General features: G+C 44.2%; 1 protein-coding gene across 1 annotated transcript in view; it reads right to left on the reverse strand.

Annotated features, from left to right (window-relative positions):
- Positions 1–252: 252 nt before the first annotated feature.
- LOC310871195 (voltage-gated inwardly rectifying potassium channel KCNH6-like) overlaps positions 253–21660 on the reverse strand; it is a gene marked incomplete at both ends in the record, with an annotated part of 89485 nt that continues 68077 nt past the window's right edge. The window contains 15 exons of the mRNA XM_083782684.1: positions 253–630; positions 957–1563; positions 2333–2630; positions 3047–3139; positions 5619–5715; positions 6431–6502; positions 6932–7053; positions 7488–7652; positions 8047–8134; positions 8482–8681; positions 8945–9186; positions 11570–11724; positions 12320–12430; positions 12831–12969; positions 13436–13608. Of these exons, the coding sequence (XP_083638810.1) occupies positions 253–630; positions 957–1563; positions 2333–2630; positions 3047–3139; positions 5619–5715; positions 6431–6502; positions 6932–7053; positions 7488–7652; positions 8047–8134; positions 8482–8681; positions 8945–9186; positions 11570–11724; positions 12320–12430; positions 12831–12969; positions 13436–13608 (2940 nt within the window). The remainder of the gene's footprint in view (positions 631–956; positions 1564–2332; positions 2631–3046; positions 3140–5618; positions 5716–6430; positions 6503–6931; positions 7054–7487; positions 7653–8046; positions 8135–8481; positions 8682–8944; positions 9187–11569; positions 11725–12319; positions 12431–12830; positions 12970–13435; positions 13609–21660) is intronic.

The following is a 21660-nucleotide window of genomic DNA, read 5'->3' on the forward strand; positions in this document are numbered from 1 at the left end:
TGAGAGAAGGAAACGAGATTCCCATATAAGCTGTCAGACAATAACTGTGTGCAAGTGTTCTCAAGGTGTCGTCCACGACCTTGCAATGTATCTTTTTTCTTTTTTTAAATTCCAGCTTTAAATGTCAGTAGGTTCGCACACATGGCAGAAGAATCCAGCTTAAATCCTTTTTTATACATTGAACAAATTCACTGTTGACTTCTCGCACACAACGGTACTGTACAGCATGCACCACCTCCAGTCCCGCTATTCCTAACTCGCTGGGTCTGAACTGTGGCGCTGAGTCATCCAACTGTTGTCCAATGACGATGCGGGTTCCCCTGGCAACGAGAGGCGCCGCTGGCCCTCTGATGGCTCCGGTCGAGCCATCGCTGTGATTGACCCCGAGCGCGCACCCGACCTGGAGGAACTGTTGTTGTTATAGGCCAAGTTGAACAGACCATCTTCTTCCGGTTCGTTGGTTCTGGCCAGGAAGTGATGCTCCGTTGGGCTGATTGTGTCGGAGGGACGGGGCTGTGAGGAAATGTTCTGCGCAGGAAGTGGCTGAAGGAGGCGCAGCTCTATTCCAGGGATGTGGAGCGGTCGCCTGGGTTTTATAGGTGTGTCCTCAAAGTCTGGGCTGAACAGAAGCTACAAAACAAGGACAATGACAATAAGAAATGTTGTCCAAAGTGAAAATAAAGTGAGAAAAGATGAGATAAAAGGGTAATAAATTAAATATTAATTTTCTAATAAAACAACTTAATTATGTACACACATCTGGCAAAATCTGGCTTCTCATGCCACCACCCAATGTAGACCAAGCTACATCTGATCATATTTGATTTGTAAAATATGTTCTTCCATCAATTGTGTTCTGCAAAATGCAAAGAAGCCTTCATTTCCCAACATTTCTTCCCGCATGAATGAATCCAGTATCTTTATAAAAAGCAGTACAACACCTGTGAGAGAGATGCCTGACTCGACGTCTCGAGTGGAGAAACAGGTTGGAGCCGCTTCTCTGAACTCAGGGAGGTGAGAGGAGGGAAGAAGGAGACAGAGGTAGACAGGCATGCTTCAGTCTGGGCTGGGATGGGAGAAGACAGCTGGGCAGAGGACGGACACTGGGTGGCATGGGGGGAGGTATTCTGGCTGACAGCTGGGGTGGCCAGAGAAACAGTTTGGCCAGAGAGAGTTTGAGCGACTTGGGCCAGTGTTTGGATGGATGGGAGGGGCTGGGGTAAATCTTCACTGGACAGAGGACCCTGAAATAAGGACGGTAGAGGGGGTGAGGTAGACATGAAGGAGGATCGCCGGTTGAACGAGGCAGTAGGAGAGGCGAGGACAGGAGGAATGTTTAGGATGACACCGGGATGTTCAGTGGGGGACTGGGTATGGGGGTGAGAGGAGGGGGAGGTTGGGGTGGGGGTATATGATGGAGAGGTGGCAGTGGGGGACTGGACCGGGGAGGAGGGCACGAGAGGCGTTGACCCCAGGGTGCTGTAAGACGGCGGGATCATGGACATTTGCCTCTGCAGCAGCTGCAGGACTGACCCGATGTCTGCTGCCATGCGCGTTTCCAACCTGGGGAAATAATGGACATAATATGAAGCCTGGGGAAGTGACAGAATAAAAGCCATTTTGGGAGAGAACTGTTCCTTTAAGGCCCCTCCCTTTACTTATAGAAAAAATACATCCTTTTAAAATTATGTAACCTTTACTGCTCAGTGCTCACATACTTCCATATGTCCTTTGTGTTGGCATGAGTTCAGAATCAAAGGATTTCTGACAACAAACAACTGTGGAGGCATAATAATGTACCTGATAAGACAGAGCTTGTTCTGTAATAGTCAATGACATCACTCGCTTATCCCCTGGGTTGAGGAAGTAATTTCTCTATCGAGAATAACATTGGGTTATCTTAGAATCGTTTCATACAAGAATTCAGTTCCAAAAATAAACAAACTCTCTCTGTGATATTGTCAGGGAGGTGGCTCTGTATCGTTTACGACATTCTGTCACTCATAGTTGACACAGTCTGTTTCTGGTAAAAAACAAAACAAATTCAGGGGCAATAACATTGGCGTGTTTTCGCCGTCAGTTGATTATTCATATCCATATGAGTGAATCGGGATCATTCGTAATTTTTTGTCCCTATGTTACTCTAAACATAGGGACAGGCAGACAGGTACATTGACATAGGGACATTGCTGTTCCATGGAGTGGTTTCACCACTCAAAAAAACGCGACCGAGGTAGGATGTGTGAATGATGGCAGACTTTGGTGCTCTATGTGAGTGTGATGTACAGTAAGAATAAAATGTCCACTGTGTGAATTTGGACATCAGACCCACCTGTGGAGCTGTCTCTGTAACAGATCAAGTCGGTTCTCTATCTCCCCCTTCTGTTTGCGAGAAATGGCAGCAGTGGGAGGAGGAAGAGGAGGAGGAGTAGGGGTAGGGGAGATGGAGGAAGTCGTGCAGAGGGGTCGTTGCTGAGAGGGGTGTAATAAGGAGAGAGGGGAAGGAGGGAGTGGGATGTGGGGAGGAGGTGAAGGCAGGCTGTGGTGGCAGGGCACCTCCTGGTACTGCTGCTCCTCGCGACTCTCAGTACTCCAGAAGCTGAAGATGTTGGTGACGCCAGACAGAGCATCTGTGGAGGGAGGGAGACAGACAGACAGACAGACAGACAGAGAGACAGACAGAGGGAGATAATTACTTAAGTAATGCATATAGCGTACAAGTAAACACCTGAGTAACAAAATGTTAATTTATCCCAATTTCCTTCAAAAACACAGTCATGTTAACTCCTTCAGTGCCACCTGGTGGTCACCAATTCTCTCCCATTATAAAAAAAGAGAGGGCGTTTAAAAAAAAAGTGTTTTCTTTTTTTTAATTACGTCTTGTTGGCCTTGGCACCCATTGCAAATACGTCTAGAAGACGGGATTACGGTTTTGGCACTTAAACAGTTCCAATGTACAGACAACAGAAAGGTGAATAATATGGGAAACCTAACAGAAAATAATCAAACAGATAGGATGACAATGGAAAATGACATTTGGTTGTACCTGTCAGAGAGTTGAGTGTCTTCTCTTTGCTGTCTATCTCCACGCAGCTAGTAGCAGTGTTGTTGTTGGCGTGGCTGACGTGAACGTGACCAGCTAATGAGGATGTCTGAACATCCTCATTGGCTGTCAGCTCTGACCCCTCCCCTTCCCCATCATCTCTGCTGAAGAAAGAAAAAGTCTGAAAGTTATCATGTTTGTACTTCTTTTGCGTGTCAAACTGGACCCTATTGATTTTAATCATTCCGAAGCACCTACTGTCCTACAACCTCATACGTCTTTTTCATTCATAACTACAACTTTTTGTTTTGTATTTTGTGGCCACAAGACACATTTATCTGACTATTTTGTTTGAGGGAGGAACCAATTCACTTCCTCCCTTACAAACATCCTGTGTTTAATGTATTGTTGTTGTATGCAATGTTTTGAGTATTTTCTTAATGCAAATAATTAAATTAAATTAAATTAAATCAAATATATACAAGGGACTAGTAACTAGTAACATTAGAAAAAAAGTTACCAGAACAAGCAGCTTTATATAACTTCTTTATAACTTTACAGGACCACTTCACCACTTTTCAACTTCTCTTCATATAATTGGACCACAATATTTTTCTACTCAGTCTGTGTCTCATAGGAGGGCTGTGTACAGTTCAGAAACCCGTCCAGCAGTGACATCATCATTAGGCAGGTTTTCCTTTTTTTAGGCAGATTTGTATTTTAAATATATATTTAGATTTTTATTATCGTGAGAACAATGGCTTCTATGTTGAGAATTGCAACTTTACAGGGATATAAAGCCTGCAGTTTCTATTAGTTTGGATTCCCATCGATGATGTCACTGGTGGACGGGTTTCTGAACTGTACACAGCCCTCCTATGAGAAACAGACAGAATTGTGGCATTTTATCATGAACATTAGTGAGGGTGGTGAAGTGGTCCTTTAATGATTCAATGAATCAAAATGTATCCAAGTCTATGTAAAAAGGCATAGGTATAGTACCGTTTATTTTCTAAAATAATGGAAACAAAGTGTGGACTTAACCTGGCTTCAAGGCTACTCTAAAGAATATCAATTAAATAAAACGTATTTTCAGACTCACGATTTATGTTTGCAATCGTCTGAATTCTGCCCACCACACACGTCACAATGACTCTGCCCACTTCTGTAACGAGATCTCTGAGATCGACTGCTCTCCTCTGGTGTCACTTGGGAGTCACCTGGGAAGAGAACACATACTGTACATCACATACTGTACATCATACCAAGGCATATTATTCAATTACTGTACTAGTCACAGTTTAGTAAATATGATATTGTGCTAATTCTGGACAGAAGCTGAAGATGTTTGTCAAAATGGCAGAGATCAGGTTCTATGGAATTAACAAACCATGGCTCCTAGTCACCTGGTTCACACTGGATGCTATGCGGGCAATATGCAATGCATGGCACAACAATCTATTAATGTCGGTGCTGAAATCCTCGTCCACTGTGAACCTAGAAACACTTTGTAAAATTGGTCCACTTTATGAGTGTGGCAGTCTGGTAAGATATCCCAACGGAACCTAGTCAAATAACTTAAACAGCATTCAAAGGCCAGGGCTTTTTCAGTAATCCACTGGGTCAACAATAATGATAATGGGTGGGTGGGTGGGGAGGACTGGGAAGGGAGTTGTGGGAGAAAATGTAAAAACTGCACATGATCTAACTCTTTGAATAAAATGTACTTAAAAAAAAACAAAAAACAATATGAGAATGTATGGAGATGATTACACTGGAGATGATTACACATATAACGGAAGATCTAAATGTAAAGAAAGACAGGATACATGTCCAATGGGACTTCATGCATCTTCTCTCCACCTCCTGAACAATCCTGACCCTCTACCTCTGAAATGAACCACATTTTATGACCGTCATATTGCTTGCTGTGTTTTCAGATGGGGTTGTCCATGTTGCCCTTTGTTTTTGTTTTTTTGTAAGATATTTTGGGGGCTTTTTGCCTTTTATTGATAGATTAACAGTAGTTTGACAGGAAAGGGGGAGAGAGATGGGGGAGGGAAGACACGCAGCAAAGGTCGTCGGGATCGGGACACTATTACCAGCCTATAGGTGCCTGGACCGCTCGGCCGGCCCAGGCCATGTTGCCCTTTGTTGTGTGTGTATACTGTGCTGAGCATGCATATCAAACACTCAAACACAGCAAAGTGAGCTGTTGTCACCTGCAATTAATGAGGCGTAACAGTTGCCCAGGTGATTTAGGGCAGATGATCAGGTGTGCTTTGTCCTTGTTATTACAGGGCGAGACTGGATGCAAAGTGACAGATGAGTCACAATGCTCACCATTGGAAAGCACTATTCATGAAAATAATTCTAAAATACTTAAAATCGGACAATCACATCTACCATAAACTAGAGGATTTTGAAAGGACTGTGAACAGTGGGGCTGGTATGCTACGCTAAACATACATGTAGAGGATAAACGCACGACTGCAAATGCACAGTAGACACATGTACAGTATGTAGAGCTAGTGTATACATGCACAGTAGCTCTACACATGCACAGTATTTCTACCTCCGTTGGTTCTGTGTCTGTGTTTTTGGTGTCTTCTGCTGAAGACTGAGCCGTGGTCCGAGTCCTCACTGCTCACTGAACCAATGATATTAGCGGTCTACACAGAGAGAGAGAGAGAGGGGGAGAGATAGAGAGAGAGACAGGTCATGGAGGGAAAGCAAAGGAAAAATCCGACTTGTGTGAAGTGCGGGGCGCAAGATGTATTTATATTGGCCATATGACGTCTTAACGTCGTCATTTCCTGCCTTAAAAAAACATTAAACTCCAAAGACTTGTCTGGCAAACAATTTACGTCACAAGGGCCCTAAACAAACATTAAAGTCCATAGACTTGGCTGGCAAACGATTTATATCATAAGGGCCCTAAACAAACACTAAAAATCACACCCGTGTGAAATGAGGGGCACTCTAATCAATTATTGACCTTATACCAACCTTGAAACAAATCTTAGTTACATCACCAAGAATGGTGGTCCCTTATTGGCCAAGGGTTTCCACTGACATACCGACAGACATACCAATAGCCGATTTGCTCAGACACATATGGCGTAGCCGTAAATTCTCCATTCCTTATCAATGGCATTTAATGTTTGTGTTAAGACAGAATCTACACTATAGCTGTTTATAGGAAGGGCTAGCGCCCCATAAAAATCAAATAGACTTGACTGCCATATGACGTAATCTTCAAAATCCATGTAATGGAGGGGCTTGCGCCCCTCAAAAAAGAGGAGTGACAGGTCAAGATGCAAAATAGCCTAAAAACTGAATTAGGATTGAGAGCTTCCATCTGTATTGGTGTGAGGTCCTACATACATCTCTGAGGTTAAAGGTGATCTCCAGATTGTTCCAGAAGTCATCGTAGAACTCTGGGTACATTTGCAGCACCTGGAAACATCAAACAACAGCTCAAGGAGTTTTCCAATCCAAACACACAAGACAGAAATGTAGTAAGGCCTTCCAAGGACTTGGAATGAGGCAGACAGTAACGCTTTTGAGTGCAATGCTGGCAAATATGTGTGAAAGTTTAGGAAAAACTCTCTTTGGCTCATTTAAGCCACAAATCCAACATTACGGTCATGTCATAATAGGCAAAAATCCCGCATTCGGCATACTGTAACATTCGGCATACTGTAACATTCGGCATTCGGGAAAGAAATGGCAAAAATAAGCAAACACTCAGTGAAAATAGCAGATCTAGAAGTTCACAACACATTGTGTGCAACGTGTTGAAAGCTTGTAGATCTGATATTTTCGGCATAGGGATTCGGTTCAGCCTCAGGGGGAAAAGGAGCAACAGTTTGTCTGTTACAGTACCTCCAGCATGTCTTCTCTCTGTATCTTATGAAGGTCACAATAGGTCAGAGCTCTGACATCAGCACTAGACTTCCCTGGCCGATCATACAGGTTAATGGGCTCACCGAAGATATCATTCTTCCCTGGAAAGGAGATTTATAACAAATAAATATCTCTACTTAACTTTATACCTGCAGTTCATTGTGGTAAATTGGCACATTAAAATGTTTTTTTTACCACACTTTCTCTGTCAGTAATAGTAATGCTCTTACTATTATATTATATATAGTAGTAGTCAACCACAGCTGAATGAATATAACCAAAACACTGTTTGTTGTAGCTATCAATTCAATTCAATTCAATGGGCTTTATTGGCAAGAGAAAACATATGTTTACATTGCCAAAGCTATCAATACCGAGACAGGCCACTAGATGGAGGTATTTGCTTTACTCCTCTCCTTATGCAGAAAGGAAAATTAACACAAAACAGCTTAGCTAATGCCAGAAGATCAGTGAATCAATCAACATGCTCTTTCTTCATTTTCGGTTAGTTTTTTCATACGTTCCTACTTCCTACCCAGTATGGCCACCACCACGTCTCCTTTGAGGACCTCTATTGATCCTCTGGATATGAAGTAAAGGGCCTGGATCAGGTCTCCAGCATGGACCAGAGTGTCTCCGGGAGGAGCATGGGTTGTCTTAAACCTCATAGCCAGGGCCCTCAAACAGCCCTTAGTCGAACCTGGAGCAATAAAACATCAGTCAATTAAAAAATAAATAGAAAGAAAAAAAACTAAAGAAAACAAACAAAATTTAATTTAATTTTGATCAAAGCAAATCTCCAAGAATGGTTATGTTGGAGGGAATATCACACCGCATTGCCTTATCACTGTATGCCCAAATCCAGTTCATAACCATCTACCTTCCTCAGCACCCCACAAGCTCATTTGTTCCACCACCCCTTCCTTCTCCCAAGACCTAGAGAGTGATCTCCTCCCCTCTAGTCCAAAAACACAACTCCTACTGGCACAATCTCGGTCTACATCCGTCAGACGATTTTCCCATCCCAAGCAATTATGTAAAGCAGCTCAGTAAAGGGATTCAATGATGCTGAAAGCAACAGGAGGTTACTGTACCTTTGAAGGCCTTACAGTTCTGCAACAGTGTGCGGTTAAGATGCAGACAGATGTCTGCCTGAAGACATTCTGGAAAACCTTTTAATACCTTCAGAGAGAGATAGAGAGAGAGAGAGAGAGAGAGAGAGAGATAATCAGGATCATATGTAGTGTCACTTCACAGGTTTACAGGCGTAAAACAGTGGGTGAAATGAGTTTTCGTTCCATAGTTTTTGCTATTTCCATAAAGGTGAACAGCAACAAGGATAAAGGGAAGGGATACATGAGACAGTGAAAAAGATTGAGTCACTAATATTTCCCTCTTCTCATCAAGACTCACGCGTGCGTGCGTGAGCGTCTGTGTGAGTGTGAGTTTGTGTGTGTGTGTGTGTGTGTGTGTGTGTGTGCGTGCGTGCGAGCGTGTGTGTGAGAGAGAGAGCACATTTCTTCACTCACAGCGTTCATATCGATCCCGTTGGTGTAGGACCAAGCGTGCTGGAAGTACTCCTCCAGCCTCTGTCTCAGTGGGTTGGGAATCTGATGGAAGCGAATGAACTCTCTCACCCTCAGCATCTGGGTGTGGTAGCGGGCCGTGCCCGAGTACAGACGCTGGATAATGGCCGACACGTTACCAAAGATACTGGCATACATCAGAGCTGGTAGGTGGGGGGGAAGGAGACCATGTTATACATTAAAATACACTACTGTTTCCCAAACTTTTATGGGTCCCTTTATTTTCTGTTTCCCACATATTGTTTTTAAATTATTAATTCAAAACATTTAAAAAAAACATTCTCCCCAAAAAAGCAAAGGTTTTCATGAATTGTGTGTGTGTGTGTGTGTGTGTGCGTGTGTGTGTGTGTGTGTGTGTGCGTGTGTGTGTGTGTGCGTGCGTGAGAGTGTTTTTCTCAGAACTCACATCCGATGAGCATGACACAGATGGAGAATATTTTCTCAGAGTTGGTGTTCGGGGAGACGTTACCAAACCCCACGCTGGTCAGGCTGCTGAACGTGAAGTAGAGCGCTGTGACATATTTATCCCTTATGGACGGACCCGACCCCTCCACGGTGTCATTGTATGGCTTCCCCAGGTCGTTCCCCAAGGCGTCCAGCCAGCCATTCCGTGTTGAGCTTGCCCGCTCCACGTTACCTATAGCATACCTGAAAGTGGTCGTTGTTGGGGAAAGAAGACATTCTTATTGGATGTGCATCAGTGTAGTTTATATGTAGATTATATCAATTTTGTTGAGAGACGAGATATAGTGTTGCTGCTTTGACTTCTTTATGAAGCTGCCACTTTACAAAAAACAGCAATTTGTTGCAAGGAAAAAAAAGCAATTTCTTGTGTCAGGAACAAATATCGAAATGATTCCTGATGATATGTCGTGCCGATAGCAATGAAAATTCAGACTGAGTGTCAAACTACCGATAGCCTATATGTGTTGGTGGAATAGCATGTGTTAACCTAGTCTGCAGTGACGAATTACCTGATGGTGACAAACAAAGATTTCCATTTAATAACTGTTAATAACTTCAGTCATGGGAGGAGAGAGCAAATCTAAACTTCCATCAATTAATACTAAACTTAATAATCCACCTAAAAATCTGACATCCTGAAACATAGCCCTCCTCTGAATATCTATAGAGCAGAGTTGCGGAGATGAGGAGCAGGTCTATATTTTATAGAAATGTATTGACTATATCATAACTCGGGTCGGGACCCATTTGTAGATCGCAGACACATTTTCATGGGTCCCTTTATTTTTTGTCCCTTTATTTCACGAATTGTAGTATGAGCTTGTAGTTGGGACCCGGGCAAACAACTCATTTCTGTTTTCGGTCTTGAGCTAAAAAGTTTGGCGAACAACTAGTTTACTTTAACAAAATAAACTTGACCTTGACTTAACACTCCTGCTGCTAGACTATTCTGCTTGGCTGTCTTGGGCTATGCTAAGGGTACAACATTGGACGAAGGAACTGTTTCGGGGCCCACAGCAAACTGTTCTCTTATAGCGAGAATCACACCGCATACATCAAAAGAAAGCCCAACTTGTCCACTTCAAATAAAAATTAAATCATGATTTTACCATCTTCCATTCTGGAGACATTGACCTTTTTCTAACACCTGCTTTTGCCTGCACTCTGCTCGCTTGAAAAAACAGCAGAGATATGGAAGGTTGAAGTTGACAGACATTTCAGTTCAGTTTTTTTATATTATAAATAAATATCACACCCCTGTGAAGTGAGCAGTGCAACAGTTGCACTGCTCACTTCACAGGGGTGTGATTTTTATTATTATTACAGTATTAGTTTTTTTCTTATGAAAGCAGAGAGTCTTCTGTTTCATACGGTATATAGTATGTACATGTCGCTATAGGCCTTATTTTGTGAATAATAGTTGTTCAGGTCCATGCTTTCTCTAAAGTTCTCTCTGGTGGCCGCAAGCTGCATTCAATAAACAATTACTGACAAACTGTACATGGGATGAATGTGTATATTGTTTTCCTCCTAAAAGTAGACATTGAGGGCTTTCATTCGGTGTATGGTATGTATAGGATATTATTTGTGTTCATTTGTATATATGCCTGTCAATGTCTGTGACTAAATGGCTTTTGTATGAGCTAAAGAATGAGCATATATGGGACTGATGGAACATATTGGGGCTACGTTACTAGGCTACTGTTTTGTTTATTTTTTATGGCGGGCAGATGGAACGATGCGAAGACGCATTGTCATTATTTATCCATCCATTATTTATCCATTGTCATTATTTATCCATCTGTCGCTGTGTTATCGTTCCAACTTGGCTCGCCGAGGTTGTTGTTGCTGACTTGTAAAGTCAGAACAGCGGCGCGTGCGTCTTGTAAAGACATCATCATAACAAAATAACCGTTTCGTCCTACTCTGCGATGACGAAGGAAGGGAGACCAGACTTTAGATCCGTGCGGTGTCCATTATGGGAACAAGTCCGAGCATGTTCCGTCAGAAACAGAGTCTATACAAAGACGCCTCCTCGCGAGCAAACAGGGGCCCTCCCTCCCTCCCCTGAGACATGCAGGGGGGGAGTGAGAAACAGCTCTGCCTAGCTAGATACGATCGGATGTCATGAAATGTGATCTGGCTAAGGGCTAGCTAGTAGCTACGCTCGCAATGGGAGCCGCCATTGTGTGATAGTGAGCATTTGACCCCTCCCGTCCTGAGTTTTCAGGAAGGGAGGGGGAAGAGGCATCTTTTTCCTTTTTTTTGTGATCACGTGATCGGAGTGTTGCGCTACCATCCAATGCTAGTAGGTAAAGTGCTCGGGTGTGTAGAAAGGCGATTGAAAGTTATCAATAAAAACATACAGTAAACGTAAATCTCCCTTTCCCGCATCGGAGCACTGGGAATCGAACCACGTGAATGTCCCGTTCCCGCAGAGAAACAGTTAAGTTATCATGATGGTGTTCACCAAAACAAGGTTGATATAGTATGAATGAGGTTTACCAGATGCAGGCCAACCAGTGGGTGATGAGGGCAAAGGTGATATAGTATGAATGAGGTTTACCAGATGCAGGCCAACCAGTGGGCGATGAGGGCAAAGGTACACATGAGCAGGAAGAGTACAGCGGCTCCGTACTCCGAATAGCGGTCCAACTTCCTGGCCACGCGGACCAATCGCAACAGCCGAGCAGTCTTCAATAAGCCAATCAGCGTAGTGGTCTGGAAGGAAGAGAAGGATGAGTCACTTATACTGGATGAAATGGCTGATGGTTGGACTTTTTTCTATTTACTGAAAATAATTTGAGTATGTTTACATAATTATGTGCACCAACCACTATCCCTGCAATACTCAGAATAATAAGGATACAGTTTAGTTTAGTAACTGGTTCATGTGATTGTCATATTTAATAAGCTCTTATCCCAGCGCGCGCACACACACACACACACACACACACACACAGTCACACACACACACACACACACACACCTCTTTCTTCCTCCCATCCTCCCCGCGATTATTGTTTTCGTATGAGACGCGGCATGTGATTGGCTGAAACGGGGGTAGGGAGCGCTCGCCTGTGTTCACTTGGACCACGCGCGAGGCGGTGTACCGAAACTATGGGGGGGTGATACGCCGAATCAGCTGAAGCGGACTTGCCTAAACTCCGCCGGAAATACGTCTCGCCTCCTACAAAAACAATAATAGCGTCCTCCCCAGTGACCTCACCGTCTCCTCTCTTCCTCTCTACTCTGGTCTTCTCCCCCTCCCCTCCCCTCCCCTCCCTACCTCTCCCTCCCCAGATCCCCTGGCCACCTCCTCTCCGGTGCGGTAGATGAGGAGGTCGAAGGGAATGGCGGCCACCATGTCGATGAGGAACCAGCCTTTGAAGTAGTGCACCGCAATGCGAAGGGACTGGCTCACCACCTGAGGAAACGCACACACACAAGCACACACACACACACACACACACACACACACACACACACACACAAACACACACACACACACACACACACACACACACACAGTTAGCAGAGACAATACGAATCTCATCAGTCATGCAGGGTAATTCAGACAGCTGTGATGTTACTCCACAAAATTCCAATGCTTGAATGATCCACATTATACGTAAATCGAGTTTTATATATTTGGTTTGAACTAGGATGAAACTTCACTCAGTTGCCAGAAGGCTATATAGTCCCGTGTCCACTCCCACTTGTCTGTGTAATGATTTGGTGAAAAGAGAAAAATCATCATTGTACGTCCTTCCGTCCGTCGGTCAATAAGTCAATAAGTCATAGCACAGAGACAGTGAGTGGGTTACCTCGTCGTTGGTGTTAACGTAGGTGGTTCTGAAGTTGATGGCGATGTCCACGATGAACATGATGTCCACTATGAGGTCCACTACGTTCAGTGGGGAGCAGGAGTAACCACACGACTGCATGGCTGCCTCCTCCTGGTCACTGAGGGAACAACACCTCATCGTTATTATCAGTAGTAGAGATAATAATAGCTATAGCTGTGGCTAAAATAGTAGAAGTGATCGCATATTAACGAATGGCAGTACAATCGGTCATCATAATGGTCATTGTGTGTGTGTGTGTGTGTGTGTGTGTGAGTGTGCATGCGCACAGTATATATGTGTGTGCATGCGTGTGTGCGTGCATGTCCATGCGTGTGCATGTGTGTGTGTGCGCGACTGCGCGTGCATGGGTGCATGTGTGTGAAAGGTGCGTTTGTGTGTGAGCCCATTTCACTGGTGCTCACCACAAAGGCCCATTCTAGAGTCATATTAAGGCTATAAGAATGATTGTAGTACAGTAAGTTGAAACTAATATCAATGTGTGTGACTGCACGTATACAGTATATGCTGCATTCCTGCATGCATAATATACGCGTAGCGCCATAGCCTACATGTGTACTACCAACCTTAGCAGAAACGTAGCAGAGTAAGGAGTGAATATAGCAGTGTAGATGACCAGCAGCAGAATGACCCAGTCCCACACAGCTTTAAATGGACTGTAGTGAAGAATGGTCCATTTGTTGATCCTGGGAGACTGCAGCTTATACTCTGGTAGCACGTCTGCACCCAGAGACAGCACCTGGTAGGAGGGAGAGGAGACAGACAGTTAAGGCCTATTCATAGTCTGGATTTTCGGTGGTAAGGTGACCACCGCTCCGGTGGTGAGCTGACCACCGGAGCTGAAATAACATTGAGCGGTGGTGAGTAAAAACAGAGAGAAGGGCTGGAGCGGTGGCGGTGGTTTGCTCTTCACCGCGGCTCGTGACGTCATGTTGTAGTTCGGTGGTCACCCCACCACCGTAAAACCAGACTATGTATGAGCCTTTAGTCAGAGACAGCACCTGGTAGGAGGGAGAGGAGACGCGAGTGACTAATTCCCGTACCAGTTGCCAGTTGAGGCGGGTGGGCACAGGGGCTGGGGGAAGCGCACGGCAACTGGTACGAGAATTAGTCACTCCAGAGGCGACAGACAGTTAGTTTTCTGGCATTGCAGCGGGCCTTCCTATACGCTTTAAATTAACGTACAGTACTTGCCAGATTATGAGATGAGATTCTTCCTGTTTGGCAAAACAGGCAACATCTTCAGACTTGGCAGTTATACCATGAAACTAGCACGCATGCACGCACGCAGGGCAGATGCTGAAGAGTGGTCATTAAATTTGGACTGACTCTGAATCCATTCTCATTTTCCACTCAGTGACTCTGTTAATTAAGACAATGACAGTAGATTGTATACCATAGGCCTCTCATGGCCCTTGATATACAATACAGTAAGCTAAGTTACACACAGCCCTTCTATACAAGTGGTGCTGGACTGGTAATGCAGGTGTTGGACAGTATTGCTAAATAAAGGTAACATGGTGATCGTTTTGGCTTTTGACAACATACTGGATACCATGACTAAGCACACAGACACAGATGGGTGAACCCCAACTAAAGCCCGTTCCGATATACAAGAATTGCATGTTCTTGTCTGTATGTGTGCGTTGCACAGGTGAGACTGGCAAGCTGATGGCTACGGGCTGAATCCACAGACATTTAAAGAATAAGTGGGTGTGGCTCTGGGGCCATCTGTCAGTCTGAATAACAACAACAAATTACAGTTAGCAGCTGCAATCAAGCAAACATTTTACATCTATATAAACAAAGTGCATCATCTGTGAACAAGTAAACAAGGTACATACAGTAGGAACATTACTAACATCTATCAAATTACCGGCAACAATTACAGATGCAGGGAAATAAGGAATGCTAGTGGCTGAGGTAGAGCCTGAGTTTACAGGTGTTGGAAAATGAGGAATGAGAAGAGTCTCACTTGGCCTGGGTATTGATATGAGTGGAGTATTGGCCTGGGTGTTGTATTGATATGAGTGGAGCATTGGCCTGGGTGTTGTATTGATATGAGTGGAGCATTGGCCTGGGTGTTGTATTGATATGAGTGGAGCATTGGCCTGGGTGTTGTATTGATATGAGTGGAGCATTGGCCTGGGTGTTGTATTGATATGAGTGGAGCATTGGCCTGGGTGTTGTATTGATATGAGTGGAGCATTGGCCTGGGTGTTGTATTGATATGAGTGGAGCATTGGCCTGGGTGTTGTATTGATATGAGTGGAGCATTGGCCTGGGTGTTGTATTGGATATGAGTGGAGCATTGGCCTGGGTGTTGTATTGATATGAGTGGAGCATTGGCCTGGGTGTTGTATTGATATGAGTGGAGCATTAATTGGCCTGGGTGTTGTATTGATATGAGTGGAGCATTGGCCTGGGTGTTGTATTGATATGAGTGGAGCATTGGCCTGGGTGTTGTATTGATATGAGTGGAGCATTAATTGGCCTGGGTGTTGTATTGATATGAGTGGAGTGTTGGCCTGGGTGTTGTATTGGACATGAGGGGCAGATGTCTTGTGCTTGTTGATCAAAGTGTGAGGTAAGCGCCTAACACTGTGCGCCTAACACCATGCCTGCCTTTAGCCACAGGTGATAACATGTTACACAGGTTATCAGCAGTGTTCTTAATGGCTGACATGAGTCAGTGGAGTGAGAGTGAGATGTGAATGTTTTGGGAGGCAGTAGAGGTTTAATAGAGCATGTGATGTCTGACCCAAGTGATTGATAAGGAACAACAACTTTGCCCATCTCTCCATCCCGGACCATGAGGGGTAATTCACCGTTGTCTGAACAGCTCCAGAGACAGATCAAGGTTCAGCCAAGTGGCCAGTTGGTTGCAGGGGTTGATGTGACAGTGTAATCTATGTTGCTTCGTGTTTTGTTAATTGAATGAGAGGAGAGCGGAAGAAACATACAGTACATGAGGCTGATGAGTTCTAACCATATTATTGCTACTGATTACTAAACTCACTGCCCACTCACACATGCATGCTCACATGGAGTCGTATGTGTGCGCATGCATCGCACATACACACGCGCATGCACACGCACACAGTCAATGTTCAATAATAAGTGGATACAGCAATTAAGTCAGTATAATAATTCCTAAATGCCAGTTTAATGTGTTTTCTCTGTCTCCCTCCCTCTGTCTCTCATGGTATTGCAGTTAAAGGTAGAAAAGCCCTCCCAGGCCTCCCTCCAAAAAAAAGAGAGAAAGAGACAGACAGATACATTCTAGCATTCAAAACCAGCTATATTTGCACTACTGTGGAAGCCTTTCTACGGTTGATTATAAAATTAAATGTATATTATATATGAGCAGTTGAGACGAAGAACCATCTAAGTCCATCATTTATTCTGATCCCTCCCCGAAAAGTCTTATCTGTCCTGACCCCTCATCCATAATTTATGCATGCGTTGTGAGCTTGGCTCAGGGGTGAACTTGGCTCAGGTGTGAACTTGGCTCAGTGGTGCCCTGGGCCAAACATTTTGAGAACCACTGCCTTATTGGCAGTATAAATGTAGTCTCTCATGAGTCGTACAGGTTTTCCAATCTGGGCATAACTTCAAAGTTATTGATTGCAGCTTAAATTATCATGAAAATGTCCTATAGACTCATTCATGACAAACAATTACAATTAAAAAAAATCAATTTCCTTTCCAAATTCACTACCGTTTCTCTATTTCTCTGTCTCTCCACTTTGTCATTATGTCGTTCTGCAGGCTCAGCGGAACAACCTGCCACCCCACCACCACAAGACATGACTAATCACTCTCTGCAGACCAAGTGAAGAAGATCAATGGATCATTACTGCAAGCTTTGTGAATGAAGGCGAGAACAACTCTAGTCAAACTCGGTGTCCTATGAGCTGGACAACCTCAAGAAAATGGCTTATATAAATCAAAAACAGATTTAACTAGAAAAAGTGCCCTTCCGGGCACAGGTCTCCACCAGGTTATCCACAGATCCGTGCAGTTAGAGGTAAAAACACTTTTCGGCCAGTTATAGCGCCACCTTGAGGCTGAGTTGAAATTGTTCATGTGGCATTTCGTCCTCGGCCTAGTGGGAATGTGGGTGCACAATTTCACGGAAATCACGCGATGTGTTCATGATTTGCAGCATTTTGTTTGAAACTGAGCACTCCTGTGAACTTTGGAAGCCAATCTTAACCAATCAGGATGGAGTCTGATAAATCTGAAAGACCCGTTTCGTTGAATGGCTCTAGAGAGACTGTGTACCAATTCGCGTGATGTTTGGACAAAATCTGTAGGTGTACTGTGCAAAAACTTGTTTTGCACAAAGCGGCCTCCTGGTGGTGCTATAACAGGCCGTTCTGGAAAGTTTGGGGCAGAGGTTCATCGTTGGCATCCAGGGAGTGTGTGTGCAAAATATGGCATCGACCGGGTTAACGGTGGCCGAGATTAGCTGTTCACGGACACACGGACGGACGGACGGACGGACACACACACGGACGGACGGACGGACGGACACGCGGACGGACGGAGTGCAAAACATACTCTCCCCACATGCCTTCGGCCTGGTGGAGACAACAACAAAAAGGCCGGTCATTAAAAAGAGCCTTGGCTGAGAAAGGACATGTTTAATCAAACAAACATTTATCATGCAGGACTCAGGAGGACCTTGAGACCCATGGTCAAGACCAGATCAATCAAACTCCAAATGGTCTCTTAATGACCTTGGAGTGGATAGCCAGGTAACCAAGACCAAATAAATCAAACACAACTTGGTCCTGACAGCTTGAGAACCTACAGTAGGGAGAGTGGGACACCCTCTGGTATCTGAGCCCACTTACACGCTCTTATCTATCTATTTCGTAAAGACCTTTCTTGTAGATCCATTCCTTATTACCAAAACCTTGCTTTTGTCTTTTTAGCCACAGTGGCCCACAACTGTAGTAACTGTATAGACGAATCCAGGAGCGGGTCTCATGGTCGCAGCCTACGTATTTCCTGTAGGCGGACTCGATGTAGCTGCAGGGTTTAAACCCTCACCAGGCGCACGTCTTCCACTACAGTGAACGGCAGAGTGACTGATCTTAGTCTGCCTCAAACGTTACTCTTTTACCTGCTTTTTACTAAACACTAACATTACAAAGATGCCCAGAACATCGGGATGATCCTGTGTAGTTTATGGCTGCTCCAACAGTAGTGGCAACATTAAAAAAAATAAAAACGGAATGTCAAAATATCCTCCGCGGTGGCTGAGACCAGAGCCATTGAGTAATGGTTGAGACAAAGCAGTGAAAGATACATAACGTCAGTATTAACCAATACCTTAATCTTTCTGTTTTATGAACACAAGGCTGCTGTACTTTATACCTCATACTTTAAATGCTTAGTATGAGGTATAAAATACATTCAGTAATACTGACGTTATGTATCTTTCACTGCTTTGTCTCAACCATTACTCAATGGCTCTGGTCTCAGCCACCGCTGTGGATATTTTGACATTCCGTTTTATTTATTTTTAATGTTGCCACTACTGTTGGAGCAGCCATAAACTACACAGGTTCATCCCGATGTTCTGGGCATCTTTGTAATGTTAGTGTTTAGTAAAAAGCAGGTAAAAGAGTAACGTTTGAGGCAGACTAACATCAGTTACTCTGCCATTCACTGTAGTAGAAGACGTGCGCCTGGTGAGGGTTTAAACCCCGCAGCTACGTCGAGTCCGCCTACAGGAAATACGTAGGCTGCGACCATGAAACTGCTCCTGGATTCGTCTATAGCTGCCTTCTCCACATTTTCAACAATAAGCAGTAGAGAAGGCAAATAATAAATGGTAATAAATGTGGGAAATTATATCTGCATGCTTCTCATACCAGGTCATACACTTGTGTACACAGGATATGTGCACATTAGGGTCCTGTGCTGGCGAATACATTAATGCACACTTTGCAGTGATTCTTTTTAAAGCTGGCACATTATAGTCGCACATTGCATTTCCCTGCCGATAATTCCCCTATGGATTTCCCTAGTGATAAAGGGCTGTGCCCTTCAAGTTTTTTTGCTTGTGAAAATGCCCAAGGGCCCCCAAGGGGCCGCGCCTCAGGTTCACAATCTGACCTGAAGCAGCAAAGGCCTATTTTTTAATTATTCATTCATTTTTTGGGTATAGCTACCTAGAGAATAGGGACACAGAAAAACCAAGCAACCACAAAAGCAAAGAGAGAAAGAAGAGACACCCGGGACAAGACAGGGGTCAGGTTCGAACTTCGAACCCGGGTCCATGCACTACTCCCTAGGAGCAGATGGTCTGTGAAATAATTGGCTGAGCCACAGGCACCCCAGCAAACTGACCTACTTTTCCACGTTTCTGTTACAGCTATTATGATGGTACTGTAAACTGCAGGTGAGGCCCACTACTACCAGTAGTGGGCTTTTTTTCCTTCCTTCTAGACTTTTATACAATGTAGCAGTAAAAGCAATACAATTTATAAATTATTATTATTATTATAATTCAGTCCTCCTGACACACAGGAGTTCAGGTCAAGGGCAGTCAAAGCCCTGACTGAGATACTGTGTAGATGAATGGAGGGGAGGATGAAAGATGAAAGAATGGAGGTGGGATTCCATGTTCTTTATTTAGCATGTATTTTGTTCATCTTTTAAGTCAGAGTGCAGGAAATCTGAGAGGAGAGGCAGATGAGAGTAGGGTTTGGTGGGATTTCAAAAGTAATCTAATCAGATCCGGCCATCACTCAAAAATACCAAATTCTCATTCTGATTTGTGAGCACCCGAGTTCCAATCAGCCTTCCATCATTTATCTATTATTAAGTCTTCCCTCTCCGCCCTCAGTTTCCTGATAGGATAGTGAGAGATAGGGTAGATAGGAGATTGTAGAGAGCTACACTAAATCCAAATAAGCAAAACTGCCCTTTGAAAAAAGGTAAACGTGTTCCTCCCAATTTCGATGTTAGGCCAATTAACAATCCCTCTTTGTATTGTTAGTCCCATGTCAATGACCCCCATTGGTTGGTCGTTAGGGAGGGTGTCAAGTACAAGATGCTGAGTAAACATTAACTCTAGACAACAAACGACAAGGTAAATAGTCCAATGAGTGACGTGACCCCTGAGAGAAATGTGCTATAGAGTTTAGACAGCTGATTCTCAGACTGACCCCCCTGCTGTGTTCTGGTCGTAAAAGGACAGCTGTCCAGTTCTTGGGCTATTCTCAGCTTGACCCCTGCTGCTCTATAGAGGGTATGCGTGTGACATCATCATCATACCTGGACGTTATGTGGGAACTTCTACTGAGTGGCAAAAAACATGCTTTCTTTCTTGACAGCCCATACATCCAAACAGAAAGGTCACATCTGATTGCATTAAAAAAACGTTAAACAAAGTTGAACTCACTTTGCCACTCACTTCATGCATACCCTATACATGCGCATACCCTGCATATGAAGGCAAGGCAAGTTTATTTGTATAGCACATTTCAAAAGCAAGGCCATTTACATAAAGACACATTTGAAGCACATAAAAATAGGACATTTGATTACAATTTAAATGATATATGAAAGGGTTCAGAACAGCAACTAAGATAATATAAGTGCAATGTTTGACCATAGGAGGGCCAGGATAGCTACCATTTTGAAGCTCTCTCTCCTTTCATGCTCCTTTTCAATTTCAGGATGTATAAATCAGGGCTGGGCATCTTTGACAATGGAGGAGGCCACTATATGTCCACACTCCCTCCAGAGGGCCACTATATGTCCACACTCCCTCCAGAGGGCCACTATATGTCCACACTCCCTCCAGAGGGCCACTATATGTCCACACTCCCTCCAGAGGGCCACTATATGTCCACACTCCCTCCAGAGGGCCACTATATTTCCACCCTCCCTCCAGAGGGCCACTATATGTCCACACTCCCTCCAGAGGGCCACTATATGTCCACACTCCCTCCAGAGGGCCACTATATGTCCACACTCCCTCCAGAGGGCCACTATATGTCCACACTCCCTCCAGAGGGCCACTATATGTCCACACTCCCTCCAGAGGGCCACTATATGTCCACACTCCCTCCAGAGGGCCACTATATGTCCACACTCCCTCCAGAGGGCCACTATATGTCCACACTCCCTCCAGAGGGCCACTATATGTCCACACTCCCTCCAGAGGGCCACTATATGTCCACACTCACTCCAGAGGGCCACTATATGTCCACACTCCCTCCAGAGGGCCACTATATGTCCACACTCCCTCCAGAGGGCCACTATATGTCCACACTCCCTCCAGAGGGCCACTATATGTCCACCCTCCCTCCAGAGGGCCACTATATGTCCACACTCCCTCCAGAGGGCCACTATATGTCCACACTCCCTCCAGAGGGCCACATTGCATATTACTGTCATAGCAAAAATAGCAGATCTACAAGCTCAAAACGCATCGCAGTGCGACGCGTTTTGAGCTTATAGATCAGCAATTTTTGCTATATCTGAATTGAAATCCTGAATATTTTTTTGATATTTTTTAACTGGAATCCTAAAAAGTCACATTTTAATTTAATTTCAAATGCATTTAGTTATAGTTACCGGTATGTTAACTTTAAATACAAATATTGGACATAAGAAAAGACAATTACATTTGCATACTAGTAATTAGCTGAAATCAATAATTTATCAATGTTCGGATATTATCCTGCGGGCCGCATTCAGTGATGTGGCCCCCGGGCCACCAGCTGCCGACGCGGGGAGGAATATTGAGCATGAGCCTCGATTA

This window comes from Protomyctophum parallelum (genome assembly GCF_964188405.1).
Source record: "Protomyctophum parallelum genome assembly, chromosome: 14".
In the NCBI taxonomy this organism is placed as follows: domain Eukaryota; kingdom Metazoa; phylum Chordata; class Actinopteri; order Myctophiformes; family Myctophidae; genus Protomyctophum; species Protomyctophum parallelum.